Source organism: Zeugodacus cucurbitae, chromosome 4, assembly GCF_028554725.1.
Source record: "Zeugodacus cucurbitae isolate PBARC_wt_2022May chromosome 4, idZeuCucr1.2, whole genome shotgun sequence".
NCBI lineage: Eukaryota > Metazoa > Arthropoda > Insecta > Diptera > Tephritidae > Zeugodacus > Zeugodacus cucurbitae.
The window spans coordinates 33,125,989-33,147,023 of NC_071669.1; the positions used below are offsets into that span (position 1 = coordinate 33,125,989).

At 39.4% G+C, this 21,035-nt stretch overlaps 1 protein-coding gene across 7 annotated transcripts in view; it reads right to left on the bottom strand.

Moving 5' to 3' along the window:
- The window catches only part of LOC105220418 (acireductone dioxygenase), a 137,592-nt gene that overhangs the window by 21,505 nt on the left and 95,052 nt on the right, over positions 1-21,035 (bottom strand). For 5 of the 7 annotated variants that reach the window (XM_054228901.1, XM_054228898.1, XM_054228899.1 and 2 more), the window contains exons 1-2: positions 13,379-13,512; positions 13,194-13,307 (exon numbers count right to left, since the gene is read on the bottom strand). Coding sequence is in view for 1 of the 7 variants with exons in the window: in XM_054228902.1 (XP_054084877.1) it covers positions 4,146-5,111 (966 nt within the window). In the remaining 6 variants the exon portion in view is untranslated. Of the gene's footprint in view, positions 1-582; positions 13,093-13,193; positions 13,308-13,378; positions 13,513-13,586; positions 13,746-21,035 lie in introns of those variants that run through there. The other 2 variants (XR_008470837.1, XM_054228902.1) reach the window with 2 other exon arrangements.

Below are 21,035 nucleotides of genomic sequence, written 5' to 3' on the forward strand. Positions count from 1 at the left end.
GGTGGAATCATTGGACCGTATTTTTTCAAAGATGCTGTTGGACGCAACGTTACGGTGAATGGCGATCGCTATCGTTCGATGCTAACAAACTTTTTGTTGCCAAAAATGGAAGAACTGAACTTGGTTGACATGTGGTTTCAACAAGATGGCGCTACATGCCACACAGCTCGCGATTCTATGGCCATTTTGAGGGAAAACTTCGGAGAACAATTCATCTCAAGAAATGGACCCGTAAGTTGGCCACCAAGATCATGCGATTTAACGCCTTTAGACTATTTTTTGTGGGGCTACGTCAAGTCTAAAGTCTACAGAAATAAGCCAGCAACTATTCCAGCTTTGGAAGACAACATTTCCGAAGAAATTCGGGCTATTCCGGCCGAAATGCTCGAAAAAGTTGCCCAAAATTGGACTTTCCGAATGGACCACCTAAGACGCAGCCGCGGTCAACATTTAAATAAAATTATCTTCAAAAAGTAAATGTCATGAACCAATCTAACGTTTCAAATAAAGAACCGATGAGATTTTGCAAATTGTATGCGTTTTTTTTTTTAAAAAAGTTATCAAGCTCTTAAAAAATCACCCTTTATTTATTTTTTGCTTCTATTCGATTTTACAGCCACAAAATGTCGCATTTTTAGGGCTAAAAACGTACTTTTTACCTTTACCGACCGTTGAAAAAATGAAAAAAAAAAATTTCTTTTAAAAGGGCACCGTTGGCTGGGAGATATACTTATAAAGAACTAATTTTTTTTTATCCCATGTGTTTCAGATGATTCTACGATCTTATATCCGGGACAAGGCAATGTGCGGAATTCCGTTGAGTGCCTACTTCAAGTGGCTGCAACTTCGTTGATTTTCGACATTTTGTAAAACTGATTTTTTGTAAAACATATTTGAAATGTCACTGAATAATATGATAATAAAACTATTCAAAAATATTCAGTAGTTTTCTCAAAAAAAAATCTTCAAAAACGCTTTTTTTTGGCCCGTTATCCCATACCCCCCCTTAAGAAAATGCCCTGGTGTGAGGGCTGTAAAATCTGATGGATCTTGCGAGAGGCCGTGAGTTGAGGACGGCTTCAATTCTTGTCAACAATGTCGTAAATTCTTCATAATTAAATTTGTAAGTGCCAGCGAGCTTCTTGAAATGAGATTTGAAGCATTTTACAGCTGCTTCCCATAAACCACCCATGTGTGGAGTCCAAAACAGCACGCCAGGTATCCCTACTTCTGGCAGTTTGGCGCCAATTGGTTATACCAAGCGAAGCCAGGTCCCCCTCCATCTGGTCCTTTCATCGGAGTGGAGGTCTCCCTCTTCCTCGGCTTCCATCAACGGGTACTGCATCGAATACTTTCAGAGCTGGAGCACTTTCATCCATTCACATGAGCCATCGTCTGCGGTATTCGCCGTTGCCCATGTTCTGAGGACCATAAATCTTCCGCAAAACCTTTCTCTCGAAAACTCCTACTGCCGTCTCATCGGATGTTGACATCGTCCACGCTTCTGCACCGTAATGTAGGACGGGAATGATGAGAAACTTGTAGAGTTTGATTTTTGTTCGTCGAGAGAGGACTTTACTTTTCAATTGCCTACCTAGTCCATAGTAGCACTGTTGGCAAGAGTGTTTCTGCGTTGGATTTCCAGGCTGACATTGTTATTGCTGTTAATGCTGGTTCCCAGGTAGACGAGAAATTATCTACAACTTCAAAGTTATGACTGTCAACAGTGGCGTGGGAGCCAAGACGCGAATGCGCTGACTGTTTGTTTGACGACAGGAGATATTTCGTCTTGTCCTCGTTCACCAGCAGACGCATACGCTTCGCTTCCTTATCCAGTCTGGAAAAAGCAGAACTGACGGCGTCCTTCCCGATCCTGACGGAGCTTTTGGTGTTGCTCAACGTCAGCTTACGCAGCCGTATTAGATACCAAATTCAGACATCGCGGCATAAAGGCAGCTCCTTTTCGTGCTGTCGAAAGCAGCTTTAAAGTCGACAAAAAGATGGTGTGTGTCGATCCTATTTTCACGGGTCTTCTCCAAAATTTGGCGCATGGTGAATATCTGGTTTGTTGTTGATTTTCCAGGTCTAAAGCCTGATAAGGTCCAATCTGTTTGTTGATGGTGGGCTTTAGTCTTTCATACAATACGCTCGACAGAACCTTATACGCGATGTTAAGGAGGCTTATCCCACGGTAATTGGCGCAAATTGTGGGGTCTCCCTTTTTGTGTATTGGGCAGAGCACACTGAGATTCCAATCGTCAGGCATTCTTTCTTCCGACCATATTCTGCAAAGAAGCTGATGCAAGCACCTTATCAGCTCTTCGCCGCCGTATTTGAATAGCTCGGCCGGTAATCCATCGGGCCCCGCCGCCTTATTGCTCTTCAAGCGGGTAATTGCTATTCGAATTTCTTCACGGTCGGGCAATGGAACAACTGCTCCATCGTCGTCGATTGGGGAATCGGGTTCACCATCTCCTGGTGTTGTACTTTCACTGCCATTCAGCAAGCTGGCGAAGTGTTCCCTCCACAAACTCAGTATACTCTGGTCATCAATAACTAGATCACCGCTGGGGGTCCTACAGGAGTGTGCTCCGGTCTTGAAACCTTCAGTTAGGCGCCGGATCTTTTCGTAAAATTTTCGAGCATTACCACTGTCGGCCATCTTGTCAAGCTCTTCATACTCACGCATTTCAGCCTCCTTCCTTGTTTGTCTGCAAATGCGTCTTGCCTCCCTCTTCAGCTCTCGGTATCTTTCCCATCTCGCTCGTGTTGCCACAGCTCCCTTATACCGAGATGCTGATGAGTGCCCTCAGAGAGCAGGAGTGCAAGTCGAGTAGAAAGTCGTTCGGCTGTCGGTTATGATTGCAGCTTCTCGATGTCGAACCTTCCTTGTGTTTGTTGACGTTTGCGCTTTTCTACACAGAGGCGGGTGCGTATCTTAGCTGCTACAATATAGTGGTCCGAGTCCGTCATAGAAGGTATCTTTGATCACTTCGTCCTTCTCTTCCGTCGGGGCGTGGGCGCAAATCAGCGATATGTTGAAGAACCTCGCTTTGATGCGGATTGTGGCTAGACGTTTATCCACCGGAGTGAACGCCAGGACTCGACGACGGAGTCTCTCTCCCACCACGAATCCAACACCGAATTTGCTCTCCTTTATATATCCGCTGTAGTAGATGTCACAAGGACCCACCTTCTTCCGTCCTTGTCCCGTCCATCGCATTTCTTGGATTGCGGTGATGTCAGCCTTTACTCTTACGAGGACATCAACCAGCTGGGCAGATGCACCTTCCCAATTAAGGGTCCGGACATTCCAGGTGCATGCCCTTAATTCGTAGTCCTTTAAACGTTTGCAGTGGTCGTCTCTCATCCGAGACTGTTTCTTCATTTTCATTGGGGGGTGTTTTTATGTGGTGGGTCCCGAACCCTACGCACAACCGCATAAGCGGGTTTCGCCTTCTCACTTTGGCTCGCCTCCAAACGGATGTCTGTTGGCTACCCAGAGGATACTTGGTCTAAGACCGGAAGTCGGGAGCTGCTTGAGCCACATGTAAAAGAATCGTTTCTGGCCACTCCCAAGTGAATGACAGTCAGAAACTTTCCTCACTTACGTGAACTTCTACATATGACTCAATCCTCCCTACATATGACTCCATCCTGCCATAATCTGCGTTCGCATTTTCTGCTTCTGCATAGTGCATATTTTACACATGAAAATGCACTTCTTGATTTGGGACTTAAGACGGGGAACATAGTACTCTTGGCGAACCATCTGTTGCATGAGACGATGTTCGGCATGAAGCATGAGTATGTGCATGTAATAAATTAACAATGTGGCAAAAGGGGAATTCTCTGGTATAATTATGGGATGGCGTTCGTTATATGTAATGCTTGAATTATCAAGCCGACCATTCGCACGAAGCAGACCTTTCGTGTCTAGAAATGGGTTTAATACTAAGAGTGAGCTCCTTTTATCAATCGGCTTCGATTCTCTTAGTAATGATAAGTCGTGGCTGAAGTAGCGCGTTTGGGTTGATGCGATAAGAGCGACCTTTGCTTTTTGTAAGTCTTGGTGCGTCAGTGTATCGCATTGGCGGCAATTTTTTTTCGCCCATTTTTAAGTGGGTCTGTACCATGGAAGCTAATTAAGCTAGTAGCAGTGCGTCACTGAGTTCAAGTCGTGGTAGACTTAGCGTTTTTAGAGGAGCAACTTTTGATTTTGCCACCAGTAGGTGACTTGTAGTTGCGGTATCGCTTTGGGTACGCACATATATAGTGGCGCAATATGCCTTTTCAGAAGCGTCACAGAAGCCGTGTAGTTCGACCATGTATTCGGGGGAATAGTGTACCCACCGTGGTATTTGTATCTGAGAAATGTCGTTCAGATTATTAGCAAACTGGGACCATTTTTCTAAGCGAAGAGGTTTCACTTGTTCGTCGCAATCGGTTCTGTCTAGCCATAATTCTTGAATCAGGATTTTCGCTTGTATCATAATTGGCGATAGCCATCCTGCGGGGTCGAAAAGTTTGGCCACGGAGGCTAGAACTTGTCGTTTTGTTATGGCGGATAATGCGGATATTGACTCTGTAGTGTATGAAAACTGTTCAGATATCGCATTCCATTGGATACCTAGTGTTTTTGTTGTACTTTCCTTTTCGAATATAAGGAAATGAGTATCCAACAAATTGCCTTTTGGTATATTTTTTAATATTATTTTTAAGGGGAACCCTGCGGTGCTGAGTGCACTTATAACTTGTGATAAGGACTCGTATGCCTGTGGAAGGCTGTGGCTTCCAGACAGGATATCGTCCACATATGTTTGTGTTTTTAACACTTGTGTTGCCAGAGGAAATTCTGACTTTTTGTCCTTTGCCAATTCGTGTAGTGTGCGAATGGCTATGTATGGGGCACAGTTTACGCCAAAGGTAACTGTTCTTAATTTAAAGTAAATATCATTGAGGGAATTCCCCGAGCTAGTGACCCTTGAGGCATTGAAAACAACTCTAACCTTTGTTGTTTTTTTGTCTGGCTTCACTACTGCATGATGTGGCAAGTAGAATGAGTTGTATTTGCCGTTAATTATTTTTTCGCATGGGCCTACTTCCTCCATGTGATCTAAATGGAGATATTCTTCTAAGACCCCATAATATTCTTTTTTGAGCTCAATTTTCTAAGTAGGTTATGTGGACAAAACTATAATACTCTCTTAGCAACTTTTGTTGCGAGAGTATAAAAAGAAAGAAACAAAAAGGGAAAAGAAATTAGGGGATCATCTGATCAATAAAAACAAACGGCAGATCAAATTGAGTGCACGCGTTATTTTAGTGGCTGTTTTAGGGGAAAAATAAAAAATCTTCGAATGTATGTATATATGTATGTATGTTTATTATTATATTTTCTTTTGTTTCTGGTTTTTTCTCTCTTGATTTTTGATATGCCTTTTATTTATGTGCTTTATGCCATCCTATTCGGTCTCAGAGAGACCGAAGGGGTATTGCTGGATAAATATTGCAAGTAGATACTTGAATTTTTTTTTTTTGACTTTAGTTTATGTGTGTATGTACGCACACAAGGATAAACAGAAGACAATTTTCAATTTATGTATATAAGTTATGGGTTTACTTGTCGAAAGTAAAAATTATATTCTTTTTCTGATCTTACGACTTTTATTATTCAACCGCTCGCTTAACTCTAAACTTAACAAATTTTGTAATTCTTATGGTAACTTAATGCGCTTGCAGTTCTGCTGGCGCCGGTTCCGACGTTCCGCTGGATTTCCAGAGAATCACGCCACACAGCGCTAGACGTATCGTCAGCACTTTTGCGAGTAGAACGGATGCGCGTGTCTTTTGTTTGCTTTAAATGTTATTGTTGCTAACTCCTCCCTTCTTAAAATCAATTGTCTTCAATTGATCAAAAATATGGTAAGTTGTCAAAATTGAAGTATGTTATGGGGTTTGCTGTTTTTAGCACTATTTCTGGTACTGCTAGGTCCTTATCCTTGGACGATGTTTCTGATGTAAAGTTTGTTTGCAGGATTATCTTCTTTCTCCTATGGCAGAAGAATATTATTGAAAAAGCTGCTAGTGTGAGAATAGCTATGATTGCCACAGAAGTTTGAGTGGTATTCGTATTATTCTGAAGGCAGTCCAAACGTTTTATGTTGTCTATGAATAACTCGTGGATTGATTCCAATGACAAAAGATTTATTCTTTCCTTTTCCGCTGAGGCAAATTGTGTTCTGACTGGTAACGCCCCGGTTAAAAGCTTTTCGCCATTGTAGAAAGAATCGTTATTTATTTTTATGGTAAGATTGCTGAATTTTACGACGAATGTGCCTGCAACAGACATTTCTTCCAGGCTATTTACGGTACGATTAAAGTTGTTTAGTAGAATTAGTCCAGGTTGAAGTATTTCTATTGGTTTAACATGATTTGCGTTGCTATATTGACAAGTTGGATTTTGTTTACTATTTAGATGTTTTGTTATGCAGGTTTCATTAACTAGGCTAACAATTTGGTCTTTATTACAAATAGATATAGAATTTATTGTCTTACACTCGCTATTTATTCCAAGTATATTATTTTCATTCTTAATAATATTATTGAAAACAATATTTATAATCGTATTATTTCTCTTAACAGGTTTAATTAAAATATTTTCATAAGTTTCTTTTTCCGCAATTGGTATTTTTACGATATTCGCTAACATTGTTGAATAATAAAGGACGCTTGTCTCTGCAAAACTTAAGGCTTCTTCAGTTGATGAAAAAGGCATCTTTTCCTCTTCTAGTGTTTTAAGAGTTTATTCTAATTCTTTCTTGTTCAATCAAATGCTAATTACTAGTTTTAATTTTGCCCATTGGATGGCATATCTAACGTTTACAATTTCTTCCTTAACTAAACGTAATCTATTTTGAATACTTATTACTAGTTCGTCGTAGAAGTAGCTGTCTTTTGTTATTGCGTTTGTTAGTTTGTCCGTAATTACTGTGAGGTTATTCATACGTTCTGTTAGTGCATGATTTACTAGAAATTGTTTATTGTTATTGTCGTTTAATTGTTTTGTGTCGTATTCTAATGCAGCAAAATCGTCGTGATCTGGGGTTCCAGCTAAATATTTCCATGCTGTACATCATGTTAATTGATCTTCTAATTTTTCTACCTGATGGTTTAATAGTCTTTAGTCTGTTCTATTTCTTGTTTTAAAGTTGAGTAAAATATACTGTTTGTCCGTATGTTTTTGTCCGTGAATTGACTTACCTCTGCCAAAAATTGTTCGTACAGTTCAACGCTGATAAGGTGTATTAGTTTAAACGTTCCGTCTTGTATTTTGTTCAGTCCTTTGCTTATTGTAATTATATGAGCTGTTGAGAAGTCTGTAATTTGGAAGTCGGTCAGAGCCATTGTTGTCGCTGTAAGCGTTAGTCTGCAGAAAGGAAAAATTTAGAAAATGCGTCTGTTTTATTTAATTTTAATCCTTACCTTTTAATATTACTCTTATAAACTACCCTATTTGACTCGGTCTGTACCGTAGTCGACCTGTTTTCCTTAACTACTTCTTTTTTATACCTAGGTGAGATTTTAGTTTCTAACCTATTGTGGACCTTCACGTAAATCGTTTCTCCTGGATTATAATCAATAATTGGTTGTAATTTGCTATTGTGATTTTTACGATCTTGTTGTTGTTTATCTTTTATTCTTTGGATATTATCTAATCTAACTTTTTCGAATTGTTCGGGGTCTGTGCTTACCGTACGACCGAAAAAAATTTCTATTGGTCTATTATTAATTGTGCTGTGAGTAATTATATTCATAGACAGCTCTGCCTAAAAGATGTGCAAATGATTGATCTCGATTTTCGGCTTTTAAACAACGCATAATCTCGGAAAGTGTAGAATGGAATCTCTCGATTTGGCCATTCACTGCACTTTTATATGGCGGGGATTTGAAAATTTAAATGTTTAGTATGTCTTCCAAAATAAAAGTAATAGGCGCTGAATTGAATGTCCTTTCGTTATCAAAAATTACGGTTTTGGGTACTCCAAACTGAAAGAGAAGTTCCCTTAGAGGTTCTTTTATGTCTTGAGTAGCTTTTGATTTTATTGGTTTTACCTGCGCATATTTTGAGAAATTATCGACAGCAGTGAGCACGAGATTGCCTTCCGTTTTGTAAATATCTATATGCACTATATGTCCTGCATATGAGGGGATAGGTATCTCTTTTAAGACGGGCTTATTAGGGTGTCTATCGTACTTATTTGTTTTACACATTGTTTGACTATTTTATTTATTTTGTTATTCATGCTGGTGATAAAATATTTCTCTAGTATATGAGATTTATTCTCTCTACCATTACGATGAGCTCTTCTGTGTGTTTCTATGATAATTTCTTCCTGCCTTTGTTCTTCTAATACATCTTCTACCTTTCTTCGTGCAAACCTAATAGGATATTTATTGAAGTGGATTGAAAAAACTTCTTGTATTATTCCCATTATTGGTTCGGGAGCTCTGATCCCATTTATTACTGAAGGGTTTAAATATTTTTTCAATAAAGATATGATTGTCTCCTCGGAAAATTCTATTTCTGTTACAGTGTGACGGTGATTTTTGAAAACGTTGATAGGTAAATCCACGAATTGAATCAAGTTTTGACCTGAACTGTCATCGCTATGCGTCATAACCGACATTGAATTTATTTGTTGCTGTGCTGTAATTCTTGATAGTGCATCAGCGACAACGTTAGTTCGACCAGTTTTATGAAATATTTCGTGATTATACTCTTCTAGTTCTGCCTTCCATCGTTTCATTTTACTACTTGTATTTTTGTTGCTTAAAGCAAAAGTTAGAGGCTGATGGTCTGTAAAGATTTTGACCTTAGCGTGCCCGTACAAAAAATTCCGTAGAGTGGATAATGCCCAGACAATGGCTAGCATTTCCTTCTCGTTTGCGGCGTAATGTTCCTCTGCCTTACTTAGACTTCGAGAAATAAAAGAAATATTTTTTCCACTTTGGGAAAGAACGGCACCATGTGCAAAATTTGAGGCATCAGTTGTGAGCTCAAAATCGTTATTGTAATTTGGAAAAGATAAAATTACCTCATCCGGACATTTGTCCAGTTGAATCTTCATATTTGCTTCCTCTAAAGTTTCGAAAACTTTTCGAAGATTCTGTTAGTGTTCTTCTTCAGATTTTCCGAATGTTATGATATCATCTATATACACATAGCAAATCTTGCCTATATGTTCATGGAGGATATCGTCAAGTGTACGCTGGAAAATGGCAGGCGCATTTTTCAGCCAAAATGGTAGCCGAGTAAACTCGAACTTCCCATTATTCACCGAAAATTCCGTTTTTTCTTATTCTTTAATTTTCTATAATCGATCACCAACCTATACTGTCTGTTTATTTCCACTGGAATCGGGCTTTTTTGCCACGATCCACACAGGGGAATTATAGGGGGATCTGGATGGTCTTATAATGCCATCGTTTAGTAGTTTTTCCACCTGTTCCTCTACTTCGCCTCTAAGCGATGATATGGATAAAACTTACTATATATTGGAGAATCGGATGACGTTTTGATCTCTCCCACTACTTTGGTAGTATAAGTTAACCGTTCATCCGGTTCTGAAAATAAGTTAGGATGCTCTGTAACCAATTTCTGTAGAGCTATTTTTTGATGGGGAGTAATGTTGTCATCGTGTATTTTGAAAGCATTTACCTCATCTGTTTTTAATTCTTTAATTAATATTTTAATTACAGCATGTAATAATGTACAGCATGTGTTAATTACAGCATCTAGCTGCCGAAAGCTATCATAGCCCAAAATGCCATGAAAATTAAAGTTTCTGTTTGATTAAAAAGCTGTAAAATCACCACACGGTGTTTTATTTCTATATCACCAGCAATAGTTTTCGCTAAAAATATATCTTTGTTTTCTAGTACTTTTTTTTGCTAAATTGGGTTGAATATAATTCTGGCTGGAGCCAGTGTCAATTAAAAATTTGAATACTTCGCCGCTCTTCGTGCGGCATTCAAAGTAAGGCAACGAAGAGCTTTTTAACCTAAAAAATGAATATCGCTATATTCGTAATATTGTCCTTCATCCTGTATATTATCGTCCGCCACACCCAAATAATCATTCAGATTATCTTCTGAGCCAGTGTTCGAAGTAGCGCTTGGAGTATTACTTATATGAAAATTGCGTTGTGCCTTTTGTGGCTTGAGATTTCTTTCAGAAGTGGTCTGTGGTGGCCTTTTGCCGAATAATTGATTATTTTGTGGCCGGTTCATATAGTTAATGCGGCGCGAGCGCAAAGTTTCATCTATCTCCATAGGCACCGGCGGTTTTGGGGGGCGCATAGGCGGTTGGTTAAAGTGTGTTTGTGCATATAAATTCTGATTAGGTCTTTGATTAGGAAGATTTTGTAAAATAATTTGTGGTTGTGGACATGGTAAGTAAGCAATTTCGGGGAAGAAATTTTGTTGGTTTACTTGCCTCCGAAAATTTCTTGAAGGTAAAGGTGGTGCGGTGTTTCGCTGCATCCCTCTACGATCCGTATTGGTGTTGTGTGCGTACCGTGTGCGGAATCTCTGATTTTCAAGCTTCAAGCACAGGTGTAATGCTTGGGGCAGATCCATTGGTTCCTTCATGCCTAATAGTTTAGGCAAGTCGCCGTTAAATCCTCGCACAAACGTATCTAGCGCTTTGTTTCTGTATGTGTGAGTAAGAAGATTACGATTATTGAATTCGGCGGGATTTCCCGTTTTATATTTTTTCTCACTGACCAATACTCTTTACGTATCGGTTTCTTTTCTACTTCAACAACGTTTCAGTTTTTGCACTTACAAATTAATGCTTAAAGGTTTTATTTCAATTTTAGTTTGGTAAAAAAAAAATTTCACAATCTGGGTTTCACTTAATGTTCTTAATTAATAATTATCACTTAACTTACAATACAATAACGGCTCTCATTCTTTGCCTCTTGATATTGTTGTTTGTTAATGTTGATAGGTGCTGATGAGTTGGCTTGCGTCCAACGCGTCCTTTGTGCTCTGCTACCAAGGGGCCTGATCTCACACTAGCACAGTTGTTTTTAGTATCACTCCACGTTCTCCGAAGAAGGATTCTTAACGCCTTTTGTTTTCCTTCAAGACGTAGGAGCTTATTTTAGCTCGGGCGCCACTTATGGGTTTACTTGTCGAAAGTAAAAATTATATTATTTTTCTGGTCTTACGACCTTTATTGTTCAACCGCTCGCTTAACTCTAAATTTAACAAATTTTATAATTCTTATGGTAACTTAATGCGCTTGCAGTTCTGCTGGCGCCGGTTCCCACGTTCCGCTGGATTTCCAGAGAATCACGCTACACTGCGCTAAACGTATCGTCAGCACTTTTGCTAGTAGAACGGATGCGCGTGTCTTTTGATTGCTTTAAATGTTATTGTTGCTAACTATATATGTGTATATATACAGACAGATATGGATATTTGCAACCAAACTGTAATTTTTTGATATCGGTATTTCGATAGACCGTATTTTAACGTTTAGTACCCGTTTTTTTTGTTACCGTTTAAAGTTCTATTTAACTTTTCCAAAACCACTTTTTTTTATTATACATACATATTTACATACTAATAATAATAAATAAATGGAAACGATGCACTTACTTAAACCGCCCTCAAGGGGATTTTTTGGGGATCTTTATGTATTATCAGTTTTTGTAGTTTTGGCCTATTTTTTATTTCTGTCGCCTTCTATGTTCCTGTGTTTAGTGTTCCCTCCTTTTCGAAGATAGTTTTTATTCTGATTTTCTTATTTGTTTCCCATATGTTGGTTTGTTGCTTTTTGTTTTATTACTTTATTCTTCTTTTTGTTTTGAATTACGCGACCGATTGGGTTTTTTTTCTTCGCGCCCGGTTTTTTTGTTTTTTCCAAAATGCACTTGGTTGTTATGTCTGTATATCTTTATTTCCTTTGTAATTATTAATAATTTTCATTTATTTATTTACAATTTTCACTGTTTTTGTCACTGCACTTTCTTTTCTTGGTCGCTTATGTATTCGTTTTTGTTGTTGGTTCTCTTTTTTTGGATTTTATTTTAAATTATGTATCAAGCGTACTTTTCGATACTTTTTGTATGTGTATTTTTACCGCACTGCAGGTTTTGTGTACCGTTTTTTTAACTTGAATTTTTCTTAATTGTATTTGTATTAATTTGCGGCACTTTAATTTTGGGTAATAATTATATTTTCTTTTGAAAATCGTCACTTGTCACATATGCATTTTAGTCACAACACTTCTATGTTTAAATTTTAAGGTGCGTTTCTGTGAGGCTCGAAAGACCATGTATTTCTTTTCACCGTATTCACATTGTGATTAATAACCGAAAGTGATTAACAACGAATCAAGTTTTAAAAGTTTACGAACTCGGTTTATTTCACGGGTGATAAGGTATAAAAAGGGTAAGTATATAAAAAAGGTAAGTATATAACAAAGGTAAGTATATAACAAATGTAAGTATAGAACGGGGAAGTATAAAAAACTCTAGGTGTATTGCGAATAAATTGCGACCACGGACGGCAGGATGTGTCTTTAACGAAACTGTCGGCGACAGACTGTCTGTGAGCGATCTTGCCTTGACCTAACAAGGCAAAAAAGGCAATCAGCGCGATCGCTCCCCCTTCTTTTTTGTTCCTTTTGGGGTGGTGTCCTCATGTGTGGTGTAGGCGTGGTATAGTGATGTGGATGTTGAGTGGTGATGTGATAATGTGGGGAGTGTGGTGAATGCGCCGTGTCAGTGTTGTGTGGTGGAGTAAAAATGTGGTGTGATGGTGTGTTTGGTTGAGGGAGCTATGACTCATTTAGACATCCCGGCCCCCCTAGGCGAGTAATTAGCCTAGTAGTCTTTGCAGTTGCTGTAAAGTAGCCACCACATTGCTGAGCCCAGTGGACCGGCGGGACGGCGACCTGTGAGCGGGACGTGCCATATGTTGCGCGTCGACTACGACACAATTGTGCCAAGCAGTGCCGACCACTGACGTATACGATAACTTACGCTCTTTTAGCACCTGCTAAGACTTTGCCCATGCCTGGTTATGACAAATATTATATATACAGTAGTGGCGAATATATTATAACATATGTATAAATGGTTAGAAATAATTAACATATCTATATTCGTAGAACAAACCTTATTATTTGCCGGTTGCATTGTGCGATTTTGACTTTTGTTGTGAATTTGAATATGTATTATTTGTGGCGATTATCCACCAATATTATAAGCATAGGAATATTAATATCAACTCTGTTAAATAATAAGAATATCAAAATTATTGTTTTGTTTTTGTTTTGCAATTAAATTCGTTTCAATAATACCTGTTTTTGTAGCATATTTTGTGTTGTATTTCCAGGTGCATGATTTTTGTTACTTCCTAACACAAAGGACTACGAGTGCTGTTTCCATCATACGTCGAATTTGTAATGTACGATGGATGAGGAATGCCGTTGTCTGTAAAAATTATATTTTAACAAAAGTTTTTATGTTTAGTATATACTTATATAAGGTTTGATATTATCAACTCACCCATCTGCCTAAAGTGGCATAATCCTTGTTCTGCTTCTCTTTTTAGTTTTGCATGCACACACCAGGTGTGCTTTGCAGCTCGCTTTGCCTTCCGGACCATTTTCTGCAGTTATATTCCTTTAAAATATGCTGCAGCATCCAGTCAACCATAGTACCGCTCTGTAAAGAGAAAATTTACTATAAATATAAAATAATATCAGTAACAAATTAGTAATACGCACACGCACTTACATCCACTCACTTCAAATTTTCTTTTCAAACATAGTTGCTAAGAGAGTATAATAGTTTTTTTCACATAACGCTTGTTAGTAACACCCAAAACTAAACGTGTTAGATATGGAGTAATATATACCAAAGTGACCAGTGTGAAGAGTGGAGTTCAAATCCGGATGTCTGCCTGTCCGTCCGTCTGTGCAAGCTGTAGCTTGAGTAAAAATTAAGATATCTTGATGAAACTTGGAACACGTAATGAAACCTTAAATTTTATTATATAAAAGGTATAGGAGGGCTGCACTCAAGCTGGTATACAAAACTAAAAATGGGTGTGACTCCGGCCTCTTAGGGGTCAAAAACCATGTCTCTGAAACTGTACGACCAATTTCAAATTCGGTTTATAATATTTTCCTGGCATCTCAATGATATGTTGTGAAAATAGGCCAAATCGGTTAACAACCACGCCTACTTCCTGTATACCAGAACTTTGAAGTCCAATAAATAAAGTACGCTCTAGGGAGGATATTATGAAGAAATTCAAGGAGAATATTTTTCTTTTAACAATATGTCTCCGTGCCAAAAATGGGTGAAAACGGGTTATAACATCACCTAGTTCCCATACAGCTAATATTAGGGTTTCCAACTTTTGATGGACTTTATTCCATATATATATGACGAATATGTGGGCCAAATTATGTGTTATATTACTAAAATTAAATAAATTACTTGCGAGAGTATAAAATGTTCGTTGATATTATATATAATATTAAAGAGAATGCAGACTGCCAACCTCGTAACATTCTGATTGACCACAACACGTGCTATATGAGATATATATGAGATAGAAACGAGACGCATTTTCAGACATAAAAAGAAAGAGGCCGAAATGCGAGAGTATAAAGAGCTTAAGCGACATACAAAAGGTTTCAAGACCCGAGCATTCGCATGTAGAGATCAAAGTGGTGGTCAAATGGTCGATCCACATGACGGCCAACGCATGCTACATAACGTAGCACCAACTAACATATCAATATTTGCAACACGCATATAATATTAATACTATTTTGACAGGTATAATATTAATACTATTTTATTCGAACCAGCAACGAATGGACATCGCGCACGGCTGTGGCACTTTACATAAGTGCCCTGCGCGAAATGCCTTATGAATGTCGTTTGATGTTATGTATTATATTAATAGATTTGTTATGTTATGTTATTGGCGTTCAACCGTTTAGCCGGTTATAGCCGAATTGATGAGAGCGCGCCACTCTTCTCTTTCCTTCGCAGTTGACGCTAGTTGGAGATTCCAAGTGTAACCAGGTCGCTCTCCACCTGGTCCCTCCAACGGAGTGGAGGCCTTCCCCTTCCTCGGCTTCCTCCGGCGGGTACTGCATCGCACACTTTCAGGGCTGTAGTGTTTTCGTCCATTCGGACAACATGACTTAGCCAGCGTAGCCGCTGTCTTTTTATTCGCTGAACTATGTCAATGTCGTCGTATAACTCGTACAGCTCATCGTTCCATCGTCTGCGGTATTCGCCGTTGCCAATGTTCTGAGGACTAAAAATCTTGCGCAAAATTTTCCTCTCGAAAAATCCTAGTGTCGTCTCATCTGATGTTGACATCGTCCAAGCTTCTGCACCATAAAGCAGGACGGGAATGATAAGCGACTTGTAGAGTTTGATTTTGGTTCGTCGAGAGATGACTTTACTGTTCAATTGCCTACTCAGTCCAAAGTAGCACCTGTTGGCAAGAGTGATTCTGCGCTGGATTTCGAGGCTGACATTGTTGGTATATTGTTGATACTGGTTCCCAGGTATACGAATTTATCTACGACTTCGAAGTTTTGACTGCCAACAGTGACGTGGGAGCCAAGACGCGAGTGCGCTGACTGTTTGCTTGATGACAGGAGATATTTCGTCTTGCCCTCATTCACCTCCAGACCCATTCGCTTCGCCTCCTTATCAATGCGTGAAAAAGCAGAACAAACGGCGCGGTTGTTGCTTCCGATGATATCAATATCATCGGCGTACGCCAAGAGCTGTACACTCTTGTAGAAAATTGTACCTTCTCTATTTAGCTCTGCAGTTCGTATTATTTTTTCCAACATCAAGTTAAAGAAGTCGCACGATAGTGTGTCACCTTGTCTGAAACCTCGTTTGGTATCGAAAGGCTCGGAGAGGTCCTTCCCAATCATGACGGAGCTTTTGGTGTTGCTTAACGTCAACTTACACAGCCGTATTAGTTTTGCGGGGATACCAAATTCAGACATCGCGACATAAAGGCAGCTCCTTTTCGTGCTGTCGAAAGCAGCTTTAAAATCGACAAAAAGGTGGTGTGTGTCGATCCTATTTTCACGGGTCTTTTCCGGCTTTTATCCCACGGTAATTGGCAGAGTTTGTGGGATCTCCCTTTTTATGGATTGGGCAGAGCACACTGAGATTCCAATCGTCGGGCATGCTTTCTTCCGATCATATTTTGCAAAGAAGCTGATGCATGCACCTTATCAGTTTTTCGCCGCCGTATTTGAATAGCTCAGCCGGTAATCGCTTTGTTGTTCTTCAAGCGGGTAATTGCTATTCGAATTTCTTCATGGTCGGGTAATGGGATATCTATTCCATCGTCATCGATTGGGGAATCGGGTTCGCCATCTCCTGGTGTTGTACTTTCACTGTCATTCAGCAGGTCGGAGAAGTGTTCCCTCCATAATCCCAGTATGCCCTGGACATCGGTTACCAGATTACCATCTTGGTCTCTACATGAGGATGCTCCGGTCTTGAAACCTTTGTTAAGTCGCTTCATTTTTTCGTAAAATTTTCGAGCATTACCTCTGTCTGCCAGCTTCTCAAGCTCTTCGTACTCACGCATTTCGGCCTCTTTCTTTTTTTGGCTGCAAATGCGTCTCGCTTCCCTCTTCAGCTCTCGGTATCTATCCCATCCCGCACGTGTTGAGGTTTTTTGCAACGTTGCGAGGTAGGAAGTCTGTTTTCTCTCCGCTGCGAGACGGCATTCCTCATCGTACCAGCTTGTTTTTTGTCGTCGCCGAAATCCAATTGTTTCGGCTGCAGCGGTACGCAGTGAGTTTGAGATGCCGTTCCACAGTTCCCTTATACCGAGATGCTGATGAGTGCTCTCAGAGAGCAGGAGTGAAAGTCGAGTAGAGTATTTCGTGGCTGTCTGTTGCGATTGCAGTTTTTCGACGTCGAACCTTCATTGTGTTTGTTGACGGGCGTTCTTTGCTGCACAGAGGAGGGTGCGTATCTTCGCTGCAACCAGATAATGGTCCGAGTCTATATTTGGTCCTTGGAGCGTACGCCCGTCTAAAACACTGGAGACATGTCTTCCGTCTATCACAACGTGATCGATTTGGTTACGCGTGTTTCGATCAGGAGACAGCCAAGTAGCTTGGTGTATTTTCTTATGCTGGAATCTGGTACTACAGACGACCATATTTCGGGCCCCAGCGAAGTCGATCAGCCTCAGGCCGTTTGGCGATGTTTCGTCATGGAGGCTGAATTTTCCGACTGTTGTGCCAAAGATACCTTCTTAACCACCCTGGCGTTAAAATCGCCAAGCACGATTTTGACATCGTGGCGGGGGCAGCGCTCATAGGTGCGTTCTAGGCGCTCATAGAAAGCATCTTTGGTCACATCGTCCTTCTCTTCCGTTGGGGCGTGGGCGAAAATAAGCGATATGTTGAAGAACCTCGCTTTTATGCGGATTGTGGCTAGACGTTCATCCTCGGGGTGGATGCCAGGACTCGGCGACGGAGTCTCTCTCCCACCACAAATCCAACACCAAACTTGCGCTCCTTTATATGGCCGCTGTAGTAGATGTCACAAGGACCGTTTTTCCGTTCTTGTCCCGTCCATCGCACTTCTTGGATGGCGGTGATGTCAGCCTTTAGTCGTATGAGGACATCAACCAGCTGGGCAGAGGCGCCTTCCCAATTAAGGGTCCGGACATTACAGGTGCATGCCCTTAAATCATTATCCTTAAAACGCTTGCAGGGGTCGTCATCAAAAGTGGGGTGTCTCATCCGAGGCTTTCGATTTTTCATTGGTACTTCGTTTTTATGTGGTGGGTCCCAAACTCTACGCACAACCGCAGGAGCGGGTTCGCCTTCTCATTTTAGCTCGCCTTCAAATTGATGTTTGTTAGCTACCCAGAGGATACTTGGTCTAAAACCGGAAGTCGTGCGCTGCTTGAATCATGTGGAGAAGAATCGTTTCTGGCCACTCCCAAGTGAATGACAATCAAAAACTTTCGTCACTTACGTGAACTTCTACACATGATCCCATCCTACGGATTTAGGCTGTTTAAAGATAGTAAAGTTAAGGCGTATGATCTAATATATTTGTATTAATAGTAAAATAACCAAAATTTAAAACGAGCACAAAAAATCATGTTTTATGGAAAAATTTAAAACATTCTCAAAATGGAAGGTTACAGAGTTCTCACTGGGAATCTTTCATTTCGTGGTCACCTACACAGTCGCAATTCCCCTCCTGCCGACCACTGGTATACGTACACACAAAATTACTTTTTTAAATTATTACACTACCCAATTATACCATTATTTATATTAAATATAAATTATTATTAATTTTAACATTCATTAGCACGTGCACATATTCGTATTGTGCAATCGTGCGGCGTAGACCTGCTCGCTCAACCTCTGCAAGCAGACTAAATATTTTTGATCGCTAATGTGCTGAACACATAGAAGACGACAAGCGGCGAGCGACGTCTGTCAAATATTAAAATACACGCATTCTTATGGGCACAGATTTTTTGACAATAGCACGACTACGCGACAACAAGCTTGTAGTTGTCGTTGTCGCCAAATTAGAAATGTTTCTAATTTTGCCAACGACAATGGCCGCTGTAGAGCTGCCACTAACGTAATAAAATTATTCAAAGTTCTCACAAGTATGACGTTATTTTGCCAGCAGAAACGTAAAATAGCTTTGATATATCATTTATAATAACAATCGGTTATTACATACATTTTTTGCGTAAATAATTTTACTTTAAACTAAATATGTAAATTTTATTGAAGTGAAAGATGTTAGTACGGCAACAATGAAATTGCTGTTGGATATGTCGCTGCCGTCTTCAAAATGTTCAGGACGCTGGCTTCAAAGCGACATTTGTGATCAGCCGTCGCTACGTCGTGTCGTGTCGTCGTCTTTGTGTTCAGCACTTGATTCGCTTGGTACCACAGTAAGCGCACTAACACAATCTCATTTTGTGATGCTCGTTTGATTGTGGTGGTGCCCATCCCTGGTCATAACTGTATTTGAAATTGAATTCAACTCTCTCAGTTATATTCCTGATTTTCTTTTTGTACCATTTGAGTTAGTTGCAAATAAAACGTTCTAGAAAGAAGACATATATTGTTCCAGTTCCTCTTAATCGGCTAAGGCTCAATTCTCCACTTACAACGGGCTATGGGCCCAGGTCACAAGAGTGTTTGCCATAATTAATAAAAAATGAGTGGTAGTGTTTGTAGTGGTAGTTAGCGGAAAGCTAACAAAAAGTGAAAATTCATCGGTAGAAGAAGGGACGGCATTTGATCTAAAAGATGAAAGACGCTGTCAAGCATATTGCTGTGCATCAAGCCATCGCAAGTTAGCCACGTGAGGCAATGTCTGACAGCAGGAGCAGCATGGAATAAGTTGAAGGAGATTCATCAACCCAGTTGCCCTGCAAGAAAAGTGACACTATTTCGACCGTTACTGTCATTAAAAGTTGCAGAAGGTGATATAATTTCAAATCATGAAACTGAATTTTTCAAAGTTCAGGAGAGGTTGTCTGAAATAAGTGTTAACCTCCCAGATGAGGTGGCAGCCATAATTTTGTTGGCAGGTTTGCCAAAATCATTTGAAAATTTTGTTGTGGCCATTGAATCACGTGATACATTGCCTACATTGAATGCACTTAAGTAGAAATTGATCGAAGAGGGTGCTAGACGTAACGGCGGAAAACCGTTAATTCCGAATCGCACCAGGTGTTAGTTGCGAGAGCTATATTCCAGAAAAATCCTAACGGAAGGATCAAAGGTGGCAGCGACAGAACGCAGAACTTCACTCGTCAAGAAACAGCGAACAAAAAAGGCAAAGAGGAAGATATTACAACTGCGGAAAATTTGGGCAATTTGCTGCCAACTGTAGAGAACCGCGAAAAGAGCAACGAGTAGAACAGCAAAAAAATAACAAATCGTTAGCTATTCTCGCTTCTGCTTCTCTCTTCAAAATACGTCGTGACGTTTGGTGCATTGACAGTGGAGCAACTGCACATCTCTGTTGTGATCGATCGTTTTTTGCAAAGCGTATTCAGCAAAGTGAACTAAGTATTTGACATACCCGGTTTTGACAATAAAATAGTAAACAATTCATGTATTTATTTACATTAACCCGTCTTTTTTATCTTGAACAATATAATATATATTGATAAAATTGTTTGCAATTTGTCAGTTAGAGCACAAAACATTAGTAAATTGCTTCCATGAGTTGTTTTGCATAAGCAGAAAGTTTTCGGCATTTTCTTTTATTCATTTAAAAAATATTTTTTTTATGGTTTGAAATTTGTTTATTTTGTGAATTTCAAAATTTGAATTTTTGAATAAATGTATGGGTTAAATCAATGGCAACAAACATGTCAAATTCGGGTAAAAAAATTAAATGTCATACACTTAGTTCACTTTGTTGAATACACTTTGATTGAGCCCAAAACAAATACTGGAGGAAGAGAAATTGTACCACCTAGAAAAAAAGTTTGATATTTATAATTGGTACATGAGTAACACAGTAACTTTTCGGTAGCTTGCTAATTTGTTTGGAGCGTTTTCTTCAACTGCTTGGACTAAGTAACATTTTAGTTGCTCCTTGGTTTCTACCACCGTCCATGTCTTACGTTTTCTGCAGCAAATTTAATTTTTATTAAAGTTTTTTATTCAATAAATTCAATACAAAAATACTTACGATTTATCTTTGACTACAATTTTCAATTTCAAATTTGTGTATAACAATTATTATTATTATCCTTTTAGCCGTTCACAATAGTAAAATGGTTCTAAAACAAAACTTGGTAGCAATCAGCCAGCGACGATAGAATTTTTAATGAGGTATTCACATATGTACTTTCCTGCACGAATTCAACTAGATAACTTTGCTGTTGCTTTCACATTACAATTAAAAATGTTTTGTTTGTTATACCGAAATATCTTTTAA